Source organism: Patiria miniata, unplaced genomic scaffold (genome assembly GCF_015706575.1).
Source record: "Patiria miniata isolate m_02_andy unplaced genomic scaffold, ASM1570657v1 HiC_scaffold_17, whole genome shotgun sequence".
Taxonomy (NCBI): domain Eukaryota; kingdom Metazoa; phylum Echinodermata; class Asteroidea; order Valvatida; family Asterinidae; genus Patiria; species Patiria miniata.
In genome coordinates this window covers 10,967,703-10,991,255 of record NW_024037055.1, presented here as the reverse complement: position 1 = coordinate 10,991,255, position 23,553 = coordinate 10,967,703, and the positions used below count along the sequence as shown (strand labels likewise).

The 23,553-nt window shown below is 40.2% G+C and overlaps 1 protein-coding gene across 3 annotated transcripts in view; it reads right to left on the bottom strand.

Moving 5' to 3' along the window:
- Positions 1–23,553, bottom strand: part of LOC119723812 (nitric oxide synthase, brain-like) — a 160,540-nt gene that overhangs the window by 45,191 nt on the left and 91,796 nt on the right. For all 3 annotated transcript variants that reach the window (XM_038194687.1, XM_038194689.1, XM_038194688.1), the window contains 6 exons: positions 17,344–17,445; positions 15,949–16,143; positions 13,980–14,059; positions 13,368–13,512; positions 11,764–11,868; positions 9,399–9,466 (listed from right to left, as the gene is read on the bottom strand). In XM_038194687.1, coding sequence (XP_038050615.1) covers positions 9,399–9,466; positions 11,764–11,868; positions 13,368–13,512; positions 13,980–14,059; positions 15,949–16,143; positions 17,344–17,445 — 695 coding nt within the window. The remainder of the gene's footprint in view (positions 1–9,398; positions 9,467–11,763; positions 11,869–13,367; positions 13,513–13,979; positions 14,060–15,948; positions 16,144–17,343; positions 17,446–23,553) is intronic.

Sequence of the window (23,553 nt, the reverse complement as noted above, 5' to 3'; positions counted from 1 at the left end):
GCTCAAAGCGCTTCACAAAGATAATTTAAAAGCTAAGGCCAATCACAATTTAAATTATAACTAGATTTATGTTTGTGGACAAACACAGGGCTGTTTCGGTAACTTTTTGTGACATGTGACATGTAAAGTTTCAACTAGTTCCATCCAGGAAGGATGTGTAGTTCTGTTTATAATAAATGGTGTCATATAATATGTGATTTCATTCTCATAGGGCTTTGAATTATGATGTCACATTTCACGTAATGACGTCATGATGACGTCACATCAATTTTCATCTATAACTATATTTATTTGAAAATAACAACTTAGCCAGAGCATACATCGTTGAAAGCAAGTTCACACCTTTCACCAATTTTAAATTACAAGGCACTTCTGGTTTCAACCGGAAGGAAGGATCACATGATTTTGCACATAATAACAAAAACGAAGACCCTGGATTATTCTATCAATTCATCAATTTTACATTGATTTTCAAAGATTAAATCTATTAATCTTTAACGTGACGTCACGTGACCCATGATGACGTCATCATGGCATCACTTCATTTTTATCTATAACACATCTCGGTCTAGGTACATACCAACTTTCAACCCAATCAGACCTTTAGTTCTGGAGATACAGGCCTTCAAAATATGTACTTTGAATGTGACGTGACATGTCACGTGATGACGTCATCGTGACGTCACTTGGATTTTCATCTATAGCACTATTCGGTTTAGGTACATACCAACTTTCAACCCAATCGGACCTGCTGTTCTGGAGATATAGGCCATTAAAATATGCACCTATAATGTGACGTCACGTGACCCGTGATGACGTCATTTTGACGTCAATGTTTGGCACACAATTTTGGATGCTGGTCCAAGTGAATGCCGAGTATAAAGGCGATCGGATTGATTTTAGTGGCCAAAGTGACTTTGAACCCAATTGGACCTGTAGTTCTTGTAATACGGGCCTATAAAATATGTCGTGTGATGACGTCATCATGACGTCATTTTAATTTTCATCTATAACACATCCTGGTCTAGGTACATACCAACTTTCAACCCCATCGGACCTGTAGTTCAGGAGATATAGGCCTTCAAAATATGTTTATGTTATATGATGTCATATGTCATGTTTGAAGGTTTGAAGGTTTGAAGTTTTTTTTTATTGTTCCTACCATTCTCACAGTCCAAAGACTGAATTGCGATGGTTTACAATTTACAATTTAACAGAAATCATTTTAAAAGGACCATTTATACATATGTTAAACATAGTAATATTCTAAAAAGACTCTTTATACATACATGTACATAAAAAATGTTAAAATTCTACCCAGACTAGATAAAAAGAACCGTGTTTTGTCTAACTGTACACGCCTTTCAATCAAATGCAATGAAACTATTCATGGAACAATCAAAGAAAAAAATATTCATTCATTATTAACTAATGCCAACATTAAGCTTGGAAAACTGAATAATAATCTTAATCAAGAAAATAGGAAGGTGGACATGATGAGAAAATACTACTGAAGTGGGCACGTATAACATCAAAACTGTAACATTTCACATGTTATCAACAAACACATTAACTTCATATATAACAAAAATTGACACAGTGATAAAAACAATGCATTTTATGTTTTACATCCACATGGTGATGACGTCATCATGACGTCAAGTTAATTTTCATCTATAAGACATCCCGGTCTAGGTACATACCAACTTTCAACCCAATCGGACCTGTAGTTCTGGAGATATAGCCCAATCTGTTACCTGATTTCAATAGGGGGCGCTGTTCAAATTTGACGATTACTAACACTAGATAACAGAATGGTGTACCGTATTTTGAACAGGCGGACATTATATAATTTTTTGGGGGTGTCACGGGGGGGGGGGGGGGGGTTTCGACTTATTTTTTAGGAATTTGTATGATAATTTTTTGGGGGGACAGAGCTGGGGGGGGGGGGTGGTTGAACCCCAAAACCCCCCCTCTGGATCCGCGCCTGGTGGTATCCCGAATAAGGCCGTAGCGGGAAAGTTTGAAAGAATTTGTGGGTTTTTAAGTTTTGGCAATATTTGGCAATGTTTTTCTATTTTTTAAATGTATAATTTTTCAGGGCTCCCTTTATAAAGGGAGCCCTGAAAAATTATACATTTAAAAAATAGAAAAAACATTGCCAAACTAAAGCTTTAGTGGAGTTTCAGTTCGATTTGGTCAAGTACTGAGGGTGAGACGGTTGTATACTTCTGAACCCAACTGTGACCTCGCGGTCTACCCTCAGAGGGACCCCAATCGAGAAGCTACCGTACCGTGCATGAGCATTGGACAAGTCCGAGACAGCTCGTCCCTGACACACCTCGTCCCAGACACACCAACATCAGTCAAGATAGTACATGTATCTGTAAAGTTAATATTTGTTTTTGGATAACTCTAGATCCCAATCAGTTGATTGACTACTTAAGTTTGAGATTTAATTTCTGACAGTCGTTAGACTTGTTTGTGTATTGGTTATACAAAACCGTTGGATTCGCTGCAAAAATTTGGGCTAGAGATTCATGACACACTTGTACATTATTGTAAATAAATAAACTTCTTCTTTTTTTCTTGTAAATATCAAAACCATTTCCGACGAGTTCTTTTTTTTTTGTCAGTGACGTGTCCCGGAAACCAAAACTATTTTTTTAAGTCGAACCTGGTTTGTGATAGCAGAAAAACATACCCCTCCCCACTAACAAACATACTCAAAGTAAATACTAAAATGGGGGGGGGGGGGAGATGGATAAAACCTGGATTAGGCAGTAGCAGTAACCATTAAATTACAGAAGAGTCAGAAGCAGTATTAAACCAATGGAGCATAACCTAACCACCTCCCCGCACTTACACAATTGAAAATTAAAACAAATGTAGCCCTAAGAGTATCTGTCCCAGTTGAGGCTAACTCAAGATGGGTGGGAGGCTGAAGAGAATCTGAGGTACTGTGGGGAACCGGGTGAGTCTCTCCTCCTCGGCCTCATATAATTCCAATTATATGGCAGGTAAGAACCCTTACATAATTTGAAATTATATTTCATCTTTGTGGCCAAGACTCACTTTGTATACAGCACAACTAAGCTCAATAAGACAGGGCATACTCTTCCATATTCCAGAGAACATGTGACATCTCAATGAAAGTGTTCACCAATCTGCTGTCAGTAAGATTCGAGTGGTAGACAGTCACCAATTTAGCAGCAGCCAAAGTTGACAATACATTTATCCTGCTGATGCCATGACAGAGTGTGAAGAGTGTGAAGAACAAGACGAAGGAACTTGAAAACATGATCCAATCCACAGATCCTGATATTATCTGTTGGTTAAACTCTGCTGTGCTAGATGGGGAGATTTTTCCTGATACCTACAGCATAATATGAAATTATCGTGACAGTGGTAAGATTGGAGGTGGGGTTTTCATTGCCTACTGGAATGACTAAGTTTTGACTCATCACCCTGACCTGGATTCTAACAGTGAACTCACCTTGGCACAACTTCAGATTAAAGGAGCGAAGTCTGTCTTCATTGGATGCTTCTATAGACCCACTGATGACAAGAACAACAGTCTCGATCAGCTAGAAGTTTCCCTGTCCAAGCTATTGGAGGGGACAAAGTCTGCTAATATATGGATAGGGGGAGACTTTAACTTGCCTGACATAGATTGGCATCCAACTCTATCCCAAAGTATGCCAGCAAAGGTGTTCAGTGTCAGAACCTTCTGAACATTACAGCAGATTAAGTCCGAGCCAAATGATCAATGAACCTACCAATCGTCAGGATGATTGTGAAAGTTTGATATTTAACCAACAATCCCACAACAGTGAGCAATATCTACCACATGCCCAGACTAGGAGTGTGTAAGCATAATGCAATCCTGATGAAGGTGGATATCCAACCGCCCTGAGCACCTTGGTGGATATGTGCGCTTTATAAAACTTCGTTATTATTATTATTATATCCAACCGCAGAGAACCAAAAGCCTACCTCGCAAAATTCTGATGTAAAAAAAAATGGACACAGATGGATTTGTGAAGGATGCAGAGGACATCTGCTCATATTTTCTGATTTTTCAGAAAGATTTTTCAGATTTTTCTCCGAACCAACTAACAGGACTGTAGAAGAAAATTGGACTGTGTTTAAGAACAAAACACATCAGCTCATTGAGGAATACATCCCATCAAAGCTAGTCAAACAAAACAGGAATCTGCCCTGGATGACTCGTGAACTGAAACAGAAAATCCGTGAAAAGAATAGATGGCATAAGAAAACAAAGTAAAGAAAAAGTAGCAAAGTGTGGAGCAAGTATAAGCAGCTTCAGAAAGAGGTGAAAAAAGAAATGCAGAAAACGTACTGGAACTACATCAATACCATACTCTCACCAAAGATGGAGGATCTTTTGGTGATTTATTAAAGGGCTGCGGAGAGACAACAGTGGAATTGTGGCTCTACGCCATCGAGGCCAGCTGGTTTCAGACGAGAAGAGGAAGAGCGGAATTCTCAATAACTATTTCAGCTCGGTCTTCACCAAGGAAGATCTTACACAGATCCCAGACAAAGGACCCCCAGCATACCCACCCATGGAATGGAGAAACTTCTTGCCGAGTTGGATCCATCAAAAGCAGCAGGACCAGATGGCCTACCTAGCAGGGTTCTTCAATTGCTCGCTCCACAGATAGCACCTGTGTTAACCATCATCTTTAACCAATCCCTCCAAACTGGATGCCTCCCATCTGACTGGAAAACTGCCAATGTGACCCCGATCTTCAAGAAAGGCGACTGAACTGAACCTGAAAACTAATCGACCTGTGTCCCTTACAAGTATCTGTTGCAAGGTGTTAGAGCACGTTGTGCACAGCCAGGTTATGAGCCATCTTAACCATTACAAATGTATTCTCTCAGACAACCAGCATGTATTCAGAAAGAACCGGTCATGTGACTCACAACTTGTCATCACACTTCACGATCTCACCAAAGCACTTCACCAGAAAAAGTGCATTGATATTATCATCTTAGATTTTACAAAAGCTTTCGACACTGTTCCACACCACCGTTTAATCAGCAAACTGAAATATTATGGTATCAACGATCAACTTGTCAGCTGGATTGCTTCATTCCTGATGGGTTGATCCCAACGTGTCATTCTTGAAGGCCAATCATCACCAACAACTGCCGCTGACTCCTGGAGTCCCACAGGGGACAGTCCTTGGACCCCTGTTATTCCTTCTGTACATCAACGATCTACCAGAACAACTGTCATCGACAGCACGACTATTTGCCGACGACGATTGCTTGCTGTACAGAAGTATTTCATCAGAATTGGACTCCAGAGCCCTTCAAGATGATCTGGACAAGCTGACAGAGTGGCTGGCAAATGCAGTTCAACCCTACCAAATGTTATGTAATGCACATGTCTCTTGCTCGTAACCCTTGTCGTCACATTGTGTAACCAGTAATTAGCAAATTAGGTTTTGCCCTTCACCGACGTTTTTTAACACTGTATACTCAGTGTGTTACTCAGTATAATAGTTCGTGCGGTACCCGCTGCTATGTACATCAGATTCGAACCGACCAACCGATCCCGTTAGCTTGGTGGTCGAGTGGTAAGACATCTGCACTAGAAAGCAGGAGGTCGTGGGTTCGAGTCCCACCCGTGTGATTTTTTCCAACTTTCACTCGGGAGGTAACACACTGAGTATACAGTGTTAAAAAACATCGGTGAAGGGCAAAACCTAATTTGATTTATATCACCCCGACGCAAAATTCCATCTTATAACAGTAATTAGCAGCAGTCAAATCACACCCGTGCCTAGGAGTTCACCTTCAAGACGATCTTGGCTGGAGCACCAAGGTAGGACATGCTACTTCGAAAGCAAGCTGGATGCTGGGTGTTGTGCGACGCAACCTTAATGCTTGTCCAGAGAAGCTGAAGGAGACGGCACACATCAGCCTCATCCGACCTCATGTCAATTACGCATCCGTAGCATGGGATCCCCACCAGAAAGGACACATCAAAGACATTGAGAAAATCCACAGGGGGGCTGCCAGATTCATTAAACGCAACATCCCCACTGCAGGCACATTAACTCAAATACTTAAAGAATTAGGCTGGGACACACTGGAGGAGAGAAGACAACATCTTAATGAACAAGATCAGCAACAACTTGGTTGACATCCCCAGTGATGGCTACCTAAAGACCGCAACCCGACGCTCACGCCATACCAACACCAAAGGTTACATCACCCTTAGTGCACGCCTGCACATCCACAACTTCTCATTTTTTCCACGAACTGTGGTAGAGTGGAATGCCCTGGAGGATTCATTAGTCAACACAACGTTACTGATCAGTTTTAAGCAGCAACTCCAATAAATCCCCCCCACACCTCCAGCCCGCACAAGCCTGGCTATTATACTCGTCATAGAGTCTAGCCAGTATAAGAGCAGAAGTAACAATGTTTAGCCATCTTGCATGAAACCAACAGTAGATAGGTTTAAAAAAGAGGCAAACAGGTAGACCGATGGTTGAATTTCTGGAAGTAGATGCCACTCTATTTGGACATTGAAATTCCAAGACATTTCGTCTGATGCTGGGAAAATCCAAGTCCAAATTATTACTGTCCTTGACTGCCCTTGAAAGGACCTGCTACCCCGAAACATCCTATGTACATTAGAGAAGTAGGAAGAAAATCTTCTTCTGTTGAATGGGACCCACAATAGAGGCTGCGGTCATGGTCAGGTTAACTGCCTGTTTATTTGCTTTATCAGCATCCTCTATGTCCTTTACTAAATTTGTACAAAAGTTGAAACATTGCTTGAGGCTGTCAAAAAAAAACTCTTCAAAAGCATGCTGTCTTGACAAGGCAAACTTTGGCTTGCTCATCCTAAAAGTATCAATGCTAAGATGATATGATCCTTTTTATGCCAAAGTTGGGTTTGAAGGGAAAAAGCATGTCACTGCAGAAAGCAATTGAATTGAGAATTCTGTTACCCATAACTTTATTTCACAATTTAAAACACTGAACTACACTGAATTAGCTAAGAGTGTGAACAAACTGAGCTGCGTTGAAGTGAACTGTTGAAATGATGTAACTATAATGACTAACTACTGTTGAAAAATGAACTGGGGAAGTGCTCACGAAGCAGTGCGTAAGGTGGCCTTCCCGTGCTCTTCAAGAAGCTCTTTTTTCAATTAATAAATGTTCAACTTGTATGCTTTTTCAACTTGTATGCTTTTTTTGACGTCTGCAACCCTCTGAAAAAAACCCATTGTGGTTTTCGGCTTTGCAAGTAGACTGGCTTCTAGTCCGTACATTATAGAGACTGATTGAAGGGCAGGAACCTTACCAGCCTACCTTCCGAGAACGGCATTGTTGTCTGGCAGCCAATAATTCGAAATTGTAAAGCAATAATTCTAAACACTGGCAGATTTTTTGGTCGATGTCTCATAAAAATAGTGATTTAGAAAAGAAATTTGTTTTTACGGATGAAACTCGAAAATAGCACAGGGAACACAACTTTAAAAAACTGTAAAGATGTGATAAGAAATAATTAAGGAAGGAAAGCTTCAGCTACGGTCTTGGTTTCCTTGATGCTAAGAATAAATTACTATGAACAATTTTTAACATGAACCAGTGACTTTTGGTGTACTTCGAAACTGTTAATGTCAATAAGATTTGGAACGTATGGGTCACCGTAGCAATTATAGGTCACACATGCAAAACAAATACATGCTGTACAGACCCATGTGTGGGTCTGTGGGAAAAGGAATAGCTCTGTCTGTGGGAAAAGCAATAGCAAGTGTCCATCTCTAGATTTTCCCGGCTATTTTAAAATGTTTATCATTCAAATTCACTGATTCTAACATTCAAGTTCGTCCAGTAACATCGATTTAGTACACTTCCAATCAGTGTTGTGGTACTCTTACTCGTACTCAAGTACTTTTTTCCGTACTCGTACTCGTGGCAAAGTACTTGTACTCGTACTCATGGAAAAGTACTCGTACTCATATTCTTAAAAAATACAGTGTAATAAAAATTGGGGAAAAGTGGACTTCAATGAAGGCATGTTCAGCACACAGTTGATCTCATCTGTGTACAGATACATACATTGCAGCTAATACTAATAGCTCCATGCTTAATACAATTCACAGCCTACAGTGATTGACTTTCACAAGATAAAAACATTTAGCCTAAAGGTTGGTTGGAAAAAAAATTAAGGTCTCATTGAAATCATAAACTATTAAAGAGCAGGTTTAAGCACCAACCATTATAAAATCATATAATTTAAATCTTATCTCACTCTTGCATGGGTGCTGCCAAGATTTTCTTCTAGAGGGGGGCAAAGCACATTATTTACAAAAATCCTTGTACTTTCTCTAGCATATTCTCAATTTATACTTTTTCGACTGTGGGGTGGGGGGGGGGGGGGTACTTGTCCACCCCGCCCCATTGACACGCCTGCAGATGTCCATGATGTTAAATGGGACTTTGCACCTCATCTTTTTTTTTCTTCTTTTTTTTTCTCCTTTTTTGTGTGTTGCTTTTCCAGGGGAAGGGGCAAACATCCCCTTGCCCTATCCTGGCAACGCCCATGCACTCTTGTCCTGAAACGTTTGCTATCGAATGCATGACTCCAGTCATACTTGTCTTAAAGTAAAACTATCAAACTGTTCCATGGCTCCCAGGCTCCCACTTTTTACACTTTTACTTCATGGTTTAATTCAATTTAAATTTGAAAACTGGGTAAATTTGTTTGGGTTTGATCAAGGGTTCACCTTTGTTACATTCATGAACTTTCTCATTTTTCTTTAATGTGTGAAAGGTAATAAGGAATATGTGTACTCATGGAAATGTCATCGTGCTTGTCAAAAAGGACTTGTACTCGTACTCAGGTACTCATACTCATAAAAAGCACTTTACTACAACACTGCTTCGAATGTACAATTTCAAATTCTGGTTTAAACATTCAAACCATGAGCACACATATTTGTCCCGGGGTATTCAATTTTCTCTTCTCTATGCCAAATTCAAAAAATTAATTTCGTCTCATGCCACAAAATTTAATCATAATTTTGTTCAATTTCATCACACTTCATATCTTCAGTAGAAGGCATTCTTCACTATTTTTCTCTCCTTGTTTCTTCACAAATTTATCGTAATAATCTTCTCAAAAATATGTTAACTCAATTTTAGGCTCATTACACAGGGAAAGGGACAGGGATTTAAAGGGACATCCATTTGTAGGTTTTTACATTTCCTGCTTTCATTTTAACACTTATTCTTTTCGTTTACTAATTTATTAAAATTTACTTTGTTTTATTGTTCTTTGTACTTTTTCCATCTTTCTGACATTTATTCTGAAGTTTGAAAAAAAAATTGGCGGAACTTACCCATTCTCTACCTTTGGACAATCCCCTTGATTTTCTCTGACCAACTTTGCAATGTGCCGTGCGAAGCCCTGGTAGAAATTAAAATTGATGAAATATAAATGTGACACCCAAGAAAATGCGAACAACTTCTTGATGCATATTTAGAACTTTAATGTTTAATTATTTTGTATTGTTATGTGTTATCTGCATGCACACTCATACGCTGTTGTAGGTCCTTTGTCCTGTCTGTCCCATTGTCTGTCCCTAGGTTAGGGTACAAAAGCATTTTTGCTTCACCAAAACCTAAATGTTGTCCTTTGTGTTATAATTTGATAATAAACTTAATCTAAACTGAAACTAGAACAGCGAAGCCGCCATGGCTCGCTGTCCAAGGCAGGAAGGGAGGCTGAAGGTAGGGTTGGGGATGGGCATGATGGAAGGGGATCAGGATTCTTGTTGATGTGCCTAGGTGTAGGGGTCAGTTTTAAAATGTCAACATAAAAAGTTAACAGATTACCTAATAAATACATGTGTATAGGTTAGCCGTCACTGTATTATGGGGGAGTTTTCCATTGTTAGGGTAATTAGGACTCAGTTGTGGATTTTTGCAGCCCCAACAGTGTCTTCTGCTCCCCATACTTGTATTACCATGGGAAAACTCTTGTGTAGCCGCCACAAATGCAGAACAAGAATGGGTATACATGTACATGAAGACACAGCACCATCACCACCTCCCCGAAACCTTACCCCATCCCAAAACCTTACCCCATCCCCAACCCGCCCCCTCCCCCACCCAACCCCCTACCCACACCCATTCCATCCTCCCCTAACCATCCCCACCCTATCACCTACACATCCCAACCCCACCCAAACTCCAATCCCTATCTCCTTCCCCCTCCCCTGACCCGTACCCTCCCCTACCCCAACCCCCTACACCCACCTACCCTATCTTCCCTTATCTGTCCTTACCCACCCTACACATCCCCACCCCAACCCTTACTCGAATTCCAATATCCCGCCCACCCCATTCCCCCACCATACATCCCCAACTGACCCCATGCAACCCCTACTCTGATCCCTATATACTGCCCCCTCCCCTTATCCAACCCCTACAACAACCCATCCCTACACATCCCCAACCCAACCCCTACTCCGATCCTATATCCCGCCCCCTGCCCAACCCCCTCCTAACCCAACCCCTACATCCATGCCCATCCTCTCCCTACCTGTCTCCCCCTACCTGTCTCTCCCTACGTGTTCCCACCCCACCCCTACAAATCCCCACCCCACCCAAACCCAGTATTCCAACCCCTCTCCCCACCCCACCCCACCCCAACCCACCCCGCCCCACCCATCCTAGCTCCCCTACTCATCCTACTCACACAAACCCTAACTCCACCCCACCCCACCCTCCCCTATACCCCATCCCTACTCCAACCCCATAAACTAACAGATCAAACCAGAAGCTCATGCACATCCCCAAAATGCAACGTGTACATGTACATGTTATACCGGTATACACACACGTACAGTACATGTTATACCAGTATACATGTACATGTAACAATTAAAAACTTTAACATTTCCTTGAATTAAAGTTCCTCAATAAAATCATAAAATTTACTGCAATGATATGAACCTAACTGAAGTTATAAAGATGATACATGACAACTGCATTTAATTTTTTTCCCCAAGTTAACTAGAAAAAAAAACTTCAACATTTTTATCTGAACGCGGACGGCCGGACGGCCGGACGGGCGCCCGGACGTACCTCCCAGATGGACTTCTGGGGTACCTCCATTGTTGTCCCATTGTCCCTATTTCTAAAGATTTCACTTGCGGGGTACCCTATTTCTAAAGATTTCACTTGCGGGGTACCTAGAACAAAGGACAGGTACCCCACAAGTGGTCCTGGTCAGAACGGACAGACGGACGGAAATTGGTATTACATAGGCTCGCATCTGCTTCGCAGCTCGCCAAAAACAGTGTCTCGTTCTTTAATGGTGTCACTGCATGTTATTACCAAACAAAGTCCCCAGCCTAGACGTTAATTACTAAAGATACATGTATAGTCGTCACTTCATCAAAAGGAAAATTGTGTAAAATTTATAGATTTGATACCGCAGATTTGTCACTTTGTCAGAATGCAAACTGTAGAGGCTAGATAAATTAAGTAAAGCACACGTGTAAAATCAATAAGACTAAGTGATGAATAGAGAATCCTCACTGATTCGTCACTTTGTCAAACTCAAAAATCAGTGTGTCGCACATTAGTACTTTGTGGAGTTAGTGTATTAAACAAATTATCCATTCCAAAAATCCAAAATTGCAAGAAAATTGTGTTGAGTTGACACTGAATGACCCAAATTGAAGCCATTCTACAAACCTCTCCATTTTCTGGGGGTTCCCCGTTGCCAAAGGTGCTAGTGATGATGAGAATTAGTGTCTCAGTCTCCAGTTCAACCACGTCGTAATCCTCCATGCAAAGCACCTGGATTATTCCCAATAGAAAGTAAACCCCAACTGAAATCTTATTCTCTTGTATTTAAATAAAGACAACTTTCATGCTGAAAAGGCAAGCAGACAACATCTCACTTTAACATTTCAATTCTAAAATCCAGAATTTCCATTCTAAAATCAGAATGCACAATGGTTTTGAAAGTACGGGTCTTTACATGGTTTGCAATTTAAAGGTAAAATACAGCATTGGCTTTTGCTGTAATTTTCAGAAATAGATGGATTTGGGGGTTAGTATTTTATAGCAAGTATTGTCAAACTGACCAGTTTTGTGTTCATGGATGCTGGAAAAACTAAGAAAAAAATGTTGTTCTTGTAGTCTGGTTCCCTGACCCCACTTCATTCAAAACAGAGCAATATATGGACGTCAGGGAATTGTCATATCAGTGAACCAGACTAGATGGCTTGCACCCATTCACGCATGTGCAATGCATGCTTCATGAACTTGGGACTGCCAAATATATCACTAAAGGGAAGATACAACATTGGCAAATATCAAAAGCGAAATGATCAAATTATCATGAAATACCTCACTGGATTGTTAGGGAATGACAGTCTAAAGCATCCTGTAAAATTGTGGCTGCTGGTGTGCTGACATTTTCAAGAAAAAGTATATTTTTCCAATGCTGGTCGGCCGACCAGCGTTGGAGAAAACTGGATTTTTCAAAAAGTGCTCCTGAATTTTCATATTTAGTTACTCCGCATTTCTTTGCAATTGGTTACACACCTGTGAAGGAGTACAAGCCTGCTAGACTGATTCACTGACCTTACAATTCCCGAAAGTCTATAAATTACTCCATTTCCTCTTAAGTGGGGTCAGGGAACCAGACTACAAGAGCATGATTGGTTTTGTTGGTTTTTCCAGCATCTACAAGCCCAAAACATGAAACAAATTAGTTTAACAATATTTACTATAACATACAATCATCCAAATCCTTTTATTTCTGAAAATTGCAGCAAAGGCAAATGTTGTACATTCCCTTTAAATCAACGACATGAATTTTTTTTTCATAAAAAAATGGAAATAGCTGTTTAGTGGATAATCTGGAAAGTACATGTACTATGTAAAATCAGAAAGCCGAAAAGCAGAAATGTCAGAAAAAAATCAAAATTCAGAAAAAATAAGGGATCTGCAAACATGCACAAATGCATACATGTATAAAGGTGTCCAATGCCCATCAAACAGACAACTCCCCCCCTCCCATATACAGTGCCTTATACGGTGCAACCCATGCAGGATCTGTACATCTGCAGCCTTTCATGACAGCAATTTGAGAAGGATCAATTATGTGAACTGGATCCTGCTCAAATTTGAACAATGTATGCACAAACCCAAACTATCTTTGCTGGAGACAATTTCGCCTGTGAATGGTAGCATGGCAGCAATATTGTTCAAGTGTGCTTTAACACAGGGACTCTGTGTTGGTTTCAACATTTGAATCCAATACTGGATCGAATTAAGTTTGTCATTACCCTGGAGTCAAAGGTGCAGCTGAACATGCGGTTAATCCGTTCAGCATACTGCTTCGAGCGTCCTGTCTCCGTAGCATAAAGGATGGTGGCTTTGAAGCGTTGCTTAAGGGCTTCCTTCATCTTGTGAGCAAAATACTTGACTGCCCTGCAATGGTGAAAAATGTTGTGGACACATTTACAAATTTTAGCATTTAGTGCGTAATCAATTGCAAAGAAAATGTGGAAAAACTAATTATGAAAACATAAGAGCACTTTTTGAAAAAAGCCAGTTTTCTCCAACGCTGGTCGGCTGACCAGAGTTGGAAATATACAATTTTTCTCTAAAATGTCAGCACACCAGGAGCCACGATTTTACAGGGTACTTTAGAATATCATTCCCTTACAATCCAGTAAGATATTTCGTGATAATTTGATCATTTTGTTTTCTGATGTTTGCAAATGTTGCATCTTCCCTTTAAAGTGAACATTGTCATTGCCTTCTCTCTAACGGTTTGTCTAAGACTTGCTGGCTGCAGTGGCCACTTCTAAGAATCCTTTTCATTGCCAGAAAAGAAATAATAACTTAATAATAATAATTACAAAACAGTTGCAAGGATTTCTTTTCTAACATACACAGCAGCTCCTTTGAAGGTTACTCCTTTGCGCATTGCACTCTTGGCAGCGCCATTCCGTTTGGCCAACCATGGATTTGCCTGCGACCAATCAAAGAAAACAGCCTGAGTAAAGAGGGGTTCACACTTCACACGAATGCAATGTAATTTTGACGTCACAAAGCAATCCCTGCGAAATTCGCCCCGGGTTTAAATGTGTTCAAATTTTCTTCAAATTCACATTCGTATTTGCTTTTGCACCGTTATGAACTTGCCTATATCTTGCCTGAGGCCTGATTACTCACTGTTTCCTATTTTTGTTTTGCTTTTGTAAGCAGTCTCTGTTTGCTAATTGAGCTTGCTCATAGTCATAATCAAAAAGTTAAATAAGTTACATGTACTAGGTGAAAGTAAAGCATACAGAAAGCACTGTGGAACATCTACATCTCAAAAGAGGGCACATTACAGTAAATGTAAAGTTAAGTTTGGGTCTAGCATCAGGCTTATCAGAGATCATGTCTATCTGACAGGGGCCAGAGAGAATAATAAATGTTATGTGTCCGGCTGAGGCAAGAGACAAAATAATGATAGCTCTGTGTCTGGCTGATACAACCTCTGTTTCTGGCTGTGAGCTGCACCAATAATGATTCCAACTCCTGTATAGCTGCATGCTTTATACATTGGCTTTTGGAGGACCATCTTAGCCAATGAGGGCATTAGGTACTTGTGAATATGAATTATTCATATGATAAGGTCTGTGGAGGCAAATCTCTATGGAGGATTTGTACACACTTTCGTCTCACGGACTTAGAATTTCTAGGGGGTAAAGTCCAAGAATGTGGGGAGCAGGATGATGTTCCCCCGGTACAATCACTCATGAGTGTGTTACAGGGAATGTTCCTGAGGGAAAGGGAAAGGGGTAACTTTCTCGGTACGTAGGGTTGTGTATATAACTTGGTCTCTGGATAAATCTACGCACAATTCTATGGAGTAAAATGCAATCTGACCTCTGTGTACCATCAAAGGACACAAGTTCTAGGTGATTGGCGGGCCAGTTTCTTGAGAGGCTAACATTTCATATATTTTGAAATGTTTTAGAACGTCTGAAGTGGTTTAGCAGCTTTGGTTTAACATTTGAAACGTCTAAAAACAAACATGAAATACGACCTAATTAAACTCTGTATTGTTCACGTTTCAGACATTTTGTCTAGTATTTCGGTGTGAGCATATATTTAAAGGTAGAGTAGATCATTTGCAGCTATCTAAAAAGTGATTGGTGAAATTATTGTTGAAAAGCTAACTAGGTTTAAAGATAGTAATGGCACTAATTGGGCTATTCCAGGATGCAGTGTCACTTTAATTATTCTTTCCGGCATGCTGTCATTTGGAGATAAACTATAAAAGAAGGACATTTCTAAAGATGCATCAAGTGACGCATTTTGGTAATTTCCGTTAGTTGGTTTATAATTTGGCGAATCTGTTAAAGGATGCGCGCAAGTGTTGACACACGCACGCGTGCATGGTTGCTAATATTCATCAGTTCAGAGGGTGACATGAGAACGCGTCCCGGACACTAATTTCTGGGGCAATTCAAAACATGACTCAGTAACTGAGATCCCAGAATATTGTTTTCTCGGAATATACAGCATTCACCGAGCTAAAACTTCACCAGGTTAGTTGTTAAGCACCAGTCATTAGATTTGGAGCACTTTTGTTACTTCAAACAGAAAAAAGATGCACAAATGATCTACCCTACCTCTAAGCAAAGTTGGTCAAACTGTTCTTCACACTCAAACTTGCTCAGTGGATGAGATTAACGGTTATTTTTCAATTACAATGAGAACAACACACGTTACTACATTAAATGCACAATTATTCTAATGAAATTTTCCAAAGCATTAAAGATTTAGACATTGCCTCGCTTAACCAGTGAGCTTGAACACTGGAATCAATTTACCAATAGCAGCAATCAATTGATTAGCTTTTAATACCTGGTAATCAAAGGAAGGTTTGACAGAGTAGTAGAGCATCTCCTGGTGGAACACTGGACAAAGACTGCTGGACATTGGCGGGACAACCCAGACCCAGTCAGCTGGACATCCGCCCCGTAGCTTCTGTTCCTTCTCCATGTGGACCATGAAGGACTCGGATGCTGAGTGGTGGTCAGTAATGGTTACTCTAGCTTTCTGAAAGCCAAATTACACAGAAATGGTGAGTGAAATGTGGTCAGACATGTGAATCCCGGGACATACCGTTATTTCGTTTTACCGTTTTGGATTTCCTCAAAAACAATAAACGCACCGTTGACCGTTTTATCGTTTTACAGTTTTGTGAAATGGTCAAACGGTATTAGGTCACAAAAAACAATGACCTTTTTGTTGTTTTTCTTAATGGTTGAAAGCGATTAACGGTTAGTTGCTTCATTTCAGAGTGTTGTTTTAAAAGAACATGACAATGAAAAACGGTCAATAGTCCTGTCGACCAGTTTTTGATTTAGGTTCGGCAATTAAGCAATGCACCTAGGAATGTTAATTAATGCGTCCTCATGGGATCGAGTCATTGCCTGGGACCCAAATTACCCTCCTCACATTTCGTTCTCACGACATAGTTTTCGAACTGGCTATTGAAGAGCCGCGCCGAACTCCAATTTCCTTCAAATATCTGCAACTTCTTCAAACGTATGACCATCCTGTATCCATTGTAAAAAGTAATGTCCTCCCTTGAAGTTTTCCCGCGCCATTTTTGCTTGCAACTCTTAAGCCCCACCAACTGAATCGCGTGAGAAGGGGGTCAGGGTCACGCCAGGAATCATCACACCACGCATTATGCCGAGGTAACACTTTTTCATGTAAAGCATGGTCCCCCTCCATCCCCCTTGCCCAGCACCACAAAATGCACCACGGACTGTTCACTATGACACTGAAATAAAAAAAACAGTCTGTATTCAATACTGACCGTTTTGCTGTTTTTCAAAGTTATTTGTGTCAAAATGTAAAACAAAAATCATTGATCGTTATGCTGTAATGAATTTTATAAAACTTATAAAACAGAGAAACTGTATTTATCTTAATACCGTTTGACCGTTTTACAAAACTGTAAAACGACAGAACGGTCAATGGTTTGTTTACTGTTTTTGTTTTGAGGAAATGCAAAACGGTAAAACGAAATAACGGTATGTCCCGGGATTCATGTGGCATTTTCCAACCAATTACCACAACTGTGACCTAACCCAACAATAAAGTCAGACGTCGCTAATGCTTTTTCAAAGGTATAAAAATTTAATTAGTTGCAAGGCCTGAGAATTCATTGTGCTAATTGAAAAAGAGGGTCATCACGCCTACTCCTTTCTGTTAAAACAGAAAGAGAATTGATAGTGGCAGACTAACCTGAAAACTGTGTAATACAGCAACATTGACCTCTAACAGGGTTCTGTCCTTCCACAGTGTCAAATTACTGGTTGTTTGCAGGCTCATCTTGTTGGCTATTGTCTTTTAACAAAAAAAACAAATTAGCAAAAAAAGAAAGGAAAATAAGGCTTCAGATTGCATTCTCTTGGCACTTCATTTGAGACCTTACCGGTACCTTAAAAGTACAGTCCATCATTTGTAATTTGTGCATTTTGTTCGTTTGAATGTATATTTTGAGAAAAACAACATTCTAGGATCTCGATTTCAAATCAAAAGTTGCTAAATCATGTTTTGAATTGGGCCTGAATTCAGCGTCCGAGACACGTTCTCACTGAGCCGTTTGCAGCTACACGATGTCGCGCACTGATCCGACGAGTTAAAGCAACTGCACACGCGTGTGCGTCATGTCAACACTTGCGCACTTCGCCAAATAAAAAAATACGAACTTCTAACGGAAATTTCCAACAGTGCATCTTTAGACGCAACGTTGGAAAGGCCACCTTTCATTGATTTGTTCATAATGACAGTATGCCAAAAAGAATAATTTCAGAGGGAGATAAGTCCCTTACTATCTTTCAACAAAGCATGTTTTTCAACAATAATTATGTCAGTTACTTTTTGGATAGCTGCAAATAATAGACTGTAGCTTTAAATGTATAAAAACAAATTTTGAACCATCTGAATCCGTGTGAACCCTGCAATACTACATTTACTATTAAAGGGACACTGCGTCCTGGAATGAGCCCAATTGGGCTACAAAACACGCTTTGAACGAAGTGCTGTTAATCAGAAAGAACATTTAAAAGTAGGATATTATACAAATATTGACTGCTTTGACTGGTGTAGTAAAACCAGCCTCCTGAGGTGATCCATGAAGCATTCTATATGTCCCGAGGCGAAGCTGAGGGAAAATAGAATGCTCCATGGATCACCGAGGGAGGATAGTTTTACTATACCACGAGATAAAGCAGTCAATATTTGTTTTATAACACCTCTCCCACAGATTCTGCTTGATTTTAAGCAATAACTGATTAATTTGATCTGAATACAATAAAAATGTACTCCCATTTGAATATGAAATGAGTTGAAAATTAACTTGCACTTTTTCTAACTACCCCTTCATGAAATGTTTGAACCCAGCTCTGTAGCGCTCGTGCTTGGAAGCAATACGCTTAACACGCAACACACACACCCTATTGCATTTTGCACACATTGCGTATAGTATTTTGGTTGCTACGGTATGGGTTAAGTACTTTTGGCCGTGCACTGAAAGATAGCAAAAATAGAAAGTACCAAGTGACTCGCTCTCGGCCAATTAAGATACAGAATCTGTGGGTAAGGTGTTATAAAAACATCCATACAACTATCCTTTAAAAACTGGGCGATTTTGTTTTATTCTTGTGTTATGCGTGCGAGAGTGACTTGAGTCCAATTTTGAAACCCCAAAAAGTCAGGCTGTTAATGCTATTTGTGATTCCAGCCATAAAGTGTTTGCCTTTTGCGGATGTGTAAAAAACACATTTGTGCATTGGTGCCATGTATAATTTTATACCGGTATCAAACATTGACTGAAATGACAGAAAAAACGTATCCGTACTCCGTCGTGTCCGATGTAAACAACCGGGTTTTTTTTCTTTTTTTTTCTGAGGAACAGTAAGACATTAGGTTGGTTTTCTTTGCAACCAGATGTTTGAAATAGGATAAGTAAACAATCCAAAACATGAAAATTGTGTAGATTTAAGGACACAGTGCCCTTTTTTACCTCCACTGGAATAAAGAGGATTTCATATTTAAACAGTCTGTCTTGGACTTTATGCACAAAAGGTAGATCTGTGGTTGTGTGTTACAAGCTTTGAAAGTTCCAATGTAGGGGCACACTGCATGCGCATACTTGTTCACGTGCGTATAGCACAAAGTACACACATCTTATTTTTTTTTCGTACTGTGTACTTACCCATAGCATCTTTGCCAGGGTTGTTTGATTTTAGTTGCACTGATTTTACATCACTACTTTAAAATAAAACGTGATTAAAATTATTTGGGTTGTTTAATCACTGATTTAAATTACTGTTTTTGTAAAAGTGACCTTTGTCTATATTTCTTAAGCAACTGATTCATCCAAATTAATGGGATTAAAAGAATTTAATAAAAGAACACAACACCCCTACTGCACAATATAACATGTAAACAGCTTCTTTTCATCAGTTTGGATTTAAAATTCTATTCTTCTTTAATGAATTTGTTCAATGAAAATAATTTCTATGGAAGTTTTGAACATGTGATAAGACTCTTTCGAGCAAATACTTCATATCAGTGTCCAACGTAAAAAATAACCCCAATTTTCTTAATACTCTGTGACATAGAAGACCTTAGGGAGTAAGGAACTAAATTAGACTTTTTTTTTAATCCATATCAGGTCGCTTGCCATAGCAATAGCTTATTATGTGTTTCAGCCATTTTGAGCCCATATTGTTTTCAAAGGCTTTCCAGCCAAAATGTGAATCAACATCACAAAAATATTAATAACACCTCATCCAGGGATTCTACATCTGGATTGGCCAAGAGTGAGTCACATAGCATTCGAGATTTTACTATCTTGCTGTGCCAGGCCAAAAAAATTTGCAATGGCTGAACAATTATTATATATGCATAGCAACCAACGTGGCATGTTTCCAAATGCATACAGGTAGCAGGTTGCATGTATTGTTCCCATACAGATCTGGGTTCAAACATTTCATGAAGGGGTACTTTGGAAAAGTGCATTGACAAAGAAGTACATTTTAATTGGATTTTGTTAAATTAATCAGTTCTAATAATAATAATAATAATAATAATAATAATACAGAGCATTTATATAGCGCTCTAACTGTCATAGAAAGTACCACAGCGCATTACACGAAAATGGACCCAAAAAACAAGAACCAAAAACAAAACAAGAAAAAACCACATGCAAAATACATGAGTAAGCAATAAATATAAATTAAACAGATCAATTAAACAGATGGGTTTTCAGGGATTTTTGAATGTTGCTAGTGAGCTAGAGTGGCGGATGCTGTAGGGTAAATTGTTCCAGAGTTTTGGGGCAGCAGCGTGGAAGCTTTTCTCTCCAGTGGAAGTGCGAGTTTTTTGGTGCATGGAGTAATCTGGTGTCAGTAGATGATCGGAGGCTTCTTCTGAATGAGTTCGGTTAAGTATGAAGGTGCAGAGTCAGTGTTAAGACATTGGAAAACGAGGGTCAGAAGTTTGAACTTGATTTGGTTGGTGACTGTCAGCCAGCGAAGATCGTGGAGGATGGGAGTGACGTTGTCATATTTTCCAGCCTGATAAATCAGTTTAGCAGCACGATTTTGGAGCCGTTGAAGGCGTTTGCAGTCAGCAGATGTTATACCGAACAGGAGTGAGTTTGCATAGTCCAGTCGAGATGTTACGAGGGCTCTAATGGCAGCATGACAAGATGATTTGTCATTGTATATTCTGATCCGTGGATAGGCTGCGCAGATTCATGTTTACAGATTGACAAATGGCACTGACTTGGTTGGACATCTACATGGTTGGGTCAAATACCACTCCAAGATTTCTGATCTTTGAGGAAGCCTGGATGGTATCAGCGCCTACTCGGAGGGAAAGATCAGATAACGAATGGAGAATTCTGGTGTTGGCACAGACAAAGAATTCAGTTTTGGATTCGTTTAGTTGAAGCATGTTACTTATCATCCAGTGCTTTATGTCCATGATGCATTGAGATAATGTAGACAGAGCTTGGTTGATTTCACTCGGATTGTTGGGATTGAATTGGATGTACAGTTGCGTGTCGTCAGCATAGAAGTGGTAACGGACACGCTGAAAACGTTGGATAACGGTAGCCAGAGGATGAGTAAATAGGGAAAACAGCTTAGGTCCTACAACAGAGCCTTGTGGTAGTCCAAACTCCAGTAGTTGTGGGTCAGATAGCTCACTAGCCACCTTAACTCTATTAGTGCGACCAACAAGGTAAGAATGGAACCACTGTTGAACATGACCTGTAATCCCAAATACATTGGATAATCTATCTAAGAGAATAGCATAATCGATAGTATCGAAAGCCGCCGACAGATCCAGCAACACCACAAAGACGGCCTGTCGATCATCAAGGGCACGCAGTATGTCACTCTTGATTCTCAACAATGCCATCTCCGTGCTGTGGCCAGACCTGTATGCGGACTGAAACTTCTGATCCATAAAATTTGTACACAGATGAGTATTGATACAACTAAGAGCAACTTTTTCAATTAGTTTAGATAGAAAAGCCACATTAGAAATGGGTCTATAGTTCTTGAGGTTATTCACATCCAGCCTAGGCTTCTTCAGAATTGGCGTAACAATGGCTTCCTGGAGGATTGATGGGAAAGAACCTGTGGACAGTGAACTATTCACAATGGAAACCAGTGCAGGGAGGAGGGTGTTGGTGTTCTCTTTCACCATCCATGTGGGGAGAAGGTCCAGTCCACATGACTTGTTAGGTGATTTGTTAACAAGTCTAAGGACCTCATCATCATCAGCTAGGGTGAAGTCGGAGAGTTCAGGTACGTGTGCCGCGCAATCAACATGGACCTCATCATCGGTTTCAGAGGTTTGGGTGAGCAGACACTCAATGTTAGATCTTATTTTCACAACTTTGTCCTTAAAGAAAGTGGAGAACCGGTTGCTCAGTGACTTCAAGGATCAGCCAGATGGAAGGGAAGCAGCCCCTTTGTTTAACAATGAGTTGATTGTTTTAAACGCAGTTTTTGTGTTGGCGGATGAAAGCTGGGCCTTGAAGTATATTGATTTTTCATGACGAATGAGCTTAGTTAATTCATGGACCTGATCCATGTATTTTTGTCGGTCATCAGGATTTTAGTTTTGTGCCATCTTCTTTCAAGTTTTCTACGGTTGCGTCTGGCAAGGTGAATTTCGTTCGTGTACCATGGTTGGTGGGATTTGAACCTATGTGTTCTTATCTTGATGGGACAATGAGCGTCCAGGACACTTAGGACTGCGTTGTTGTAAAACACAACTTGGACATTGGGACTACTGTCATATGGAAACAACTTGAGAGATCGTGCAAGATCATCAGTGAAAGTATCAGTGTCGATGGAACGGTAGTTTCTTGTTTTCAATTGCACCACCTGTTGGTTGGGTTTGGCGTGATCAATGACGCATTTAATCACATGGTGATCAGAGTATAGCTTGTCCAAGTTTTCACAGTTTTGCACAAGGGTGTCTGTCTGACGTGAAATCACAAGATCAAGGGTATGCCTGTATTTGTGAGTGGGCCCGTGGACATGTTGCTGTAGGCCATGGTCAGCAAGCAATGTGAGAAACTGAGCAGTGTCCATTTTATTTAGGGTATCAAGGTGCAGATTGAAGTCCCCTAGTATTAGGAGATTTCCAGAGAGTGGTGAGATTTCGGCCAGGAAATCACTGAAGTCTCTCAAAAATTCTGAAGTATTCAGGCCATTCCTTGGTGACGGGGGCGGTCTGTAGATTGCAAATATACACAACTGTTTTGTGGCATCAGTAATGCAAGCAAGTTCAAATGAACGAGTTGATTCAATGTTAGACTCTGCAAAGAATAAATTGAGCGGTGCCTTGAAGATGATGGCGATGCCATCTCCAAACGTATCACTGTCACGTGGCTTGCTTAGGAATACATAGCCCAGAGGTGTGGCCTCACCAATTATCACTGAATCCTTACTTCTCAACCATGATTCTGTAATGACCGTGATGTCAACATCATGTTCAAGTATGTAGTCACATATGAGTGTGGATTTGTTCCTGATAGAGTTTGCATTCCAGAGATGGACATTGAGTTTATTGTATGTCTCGCGGGCGATAGGCTTCAAGTTATTCAAGTTCGAACCCGACTGCCTATGTGTCGATACCGCAGGTCTAGAACTAATGCAAACCGGTATTTGACTAATTCTCTGTGAGGTAGGTTCAATATTCACTTGGTATTGGTCCAATTTGGTTCGTCGTAAATGACGACCAGCTCGCCTACTCCTGATCCGGAAAATACCAAGATCTTTGAGGGCAATGTATGATGGTTGTGGTAGCCACAGTTTTACCAGTAGGCCTAAGGATGAGTAAATCAGATCGACTGTACTGCAGGGTACTACTAAGGGGCGGAGTTTGTGTAGAACTTGGTTGGTGATGCAGAAAAGTCCCATT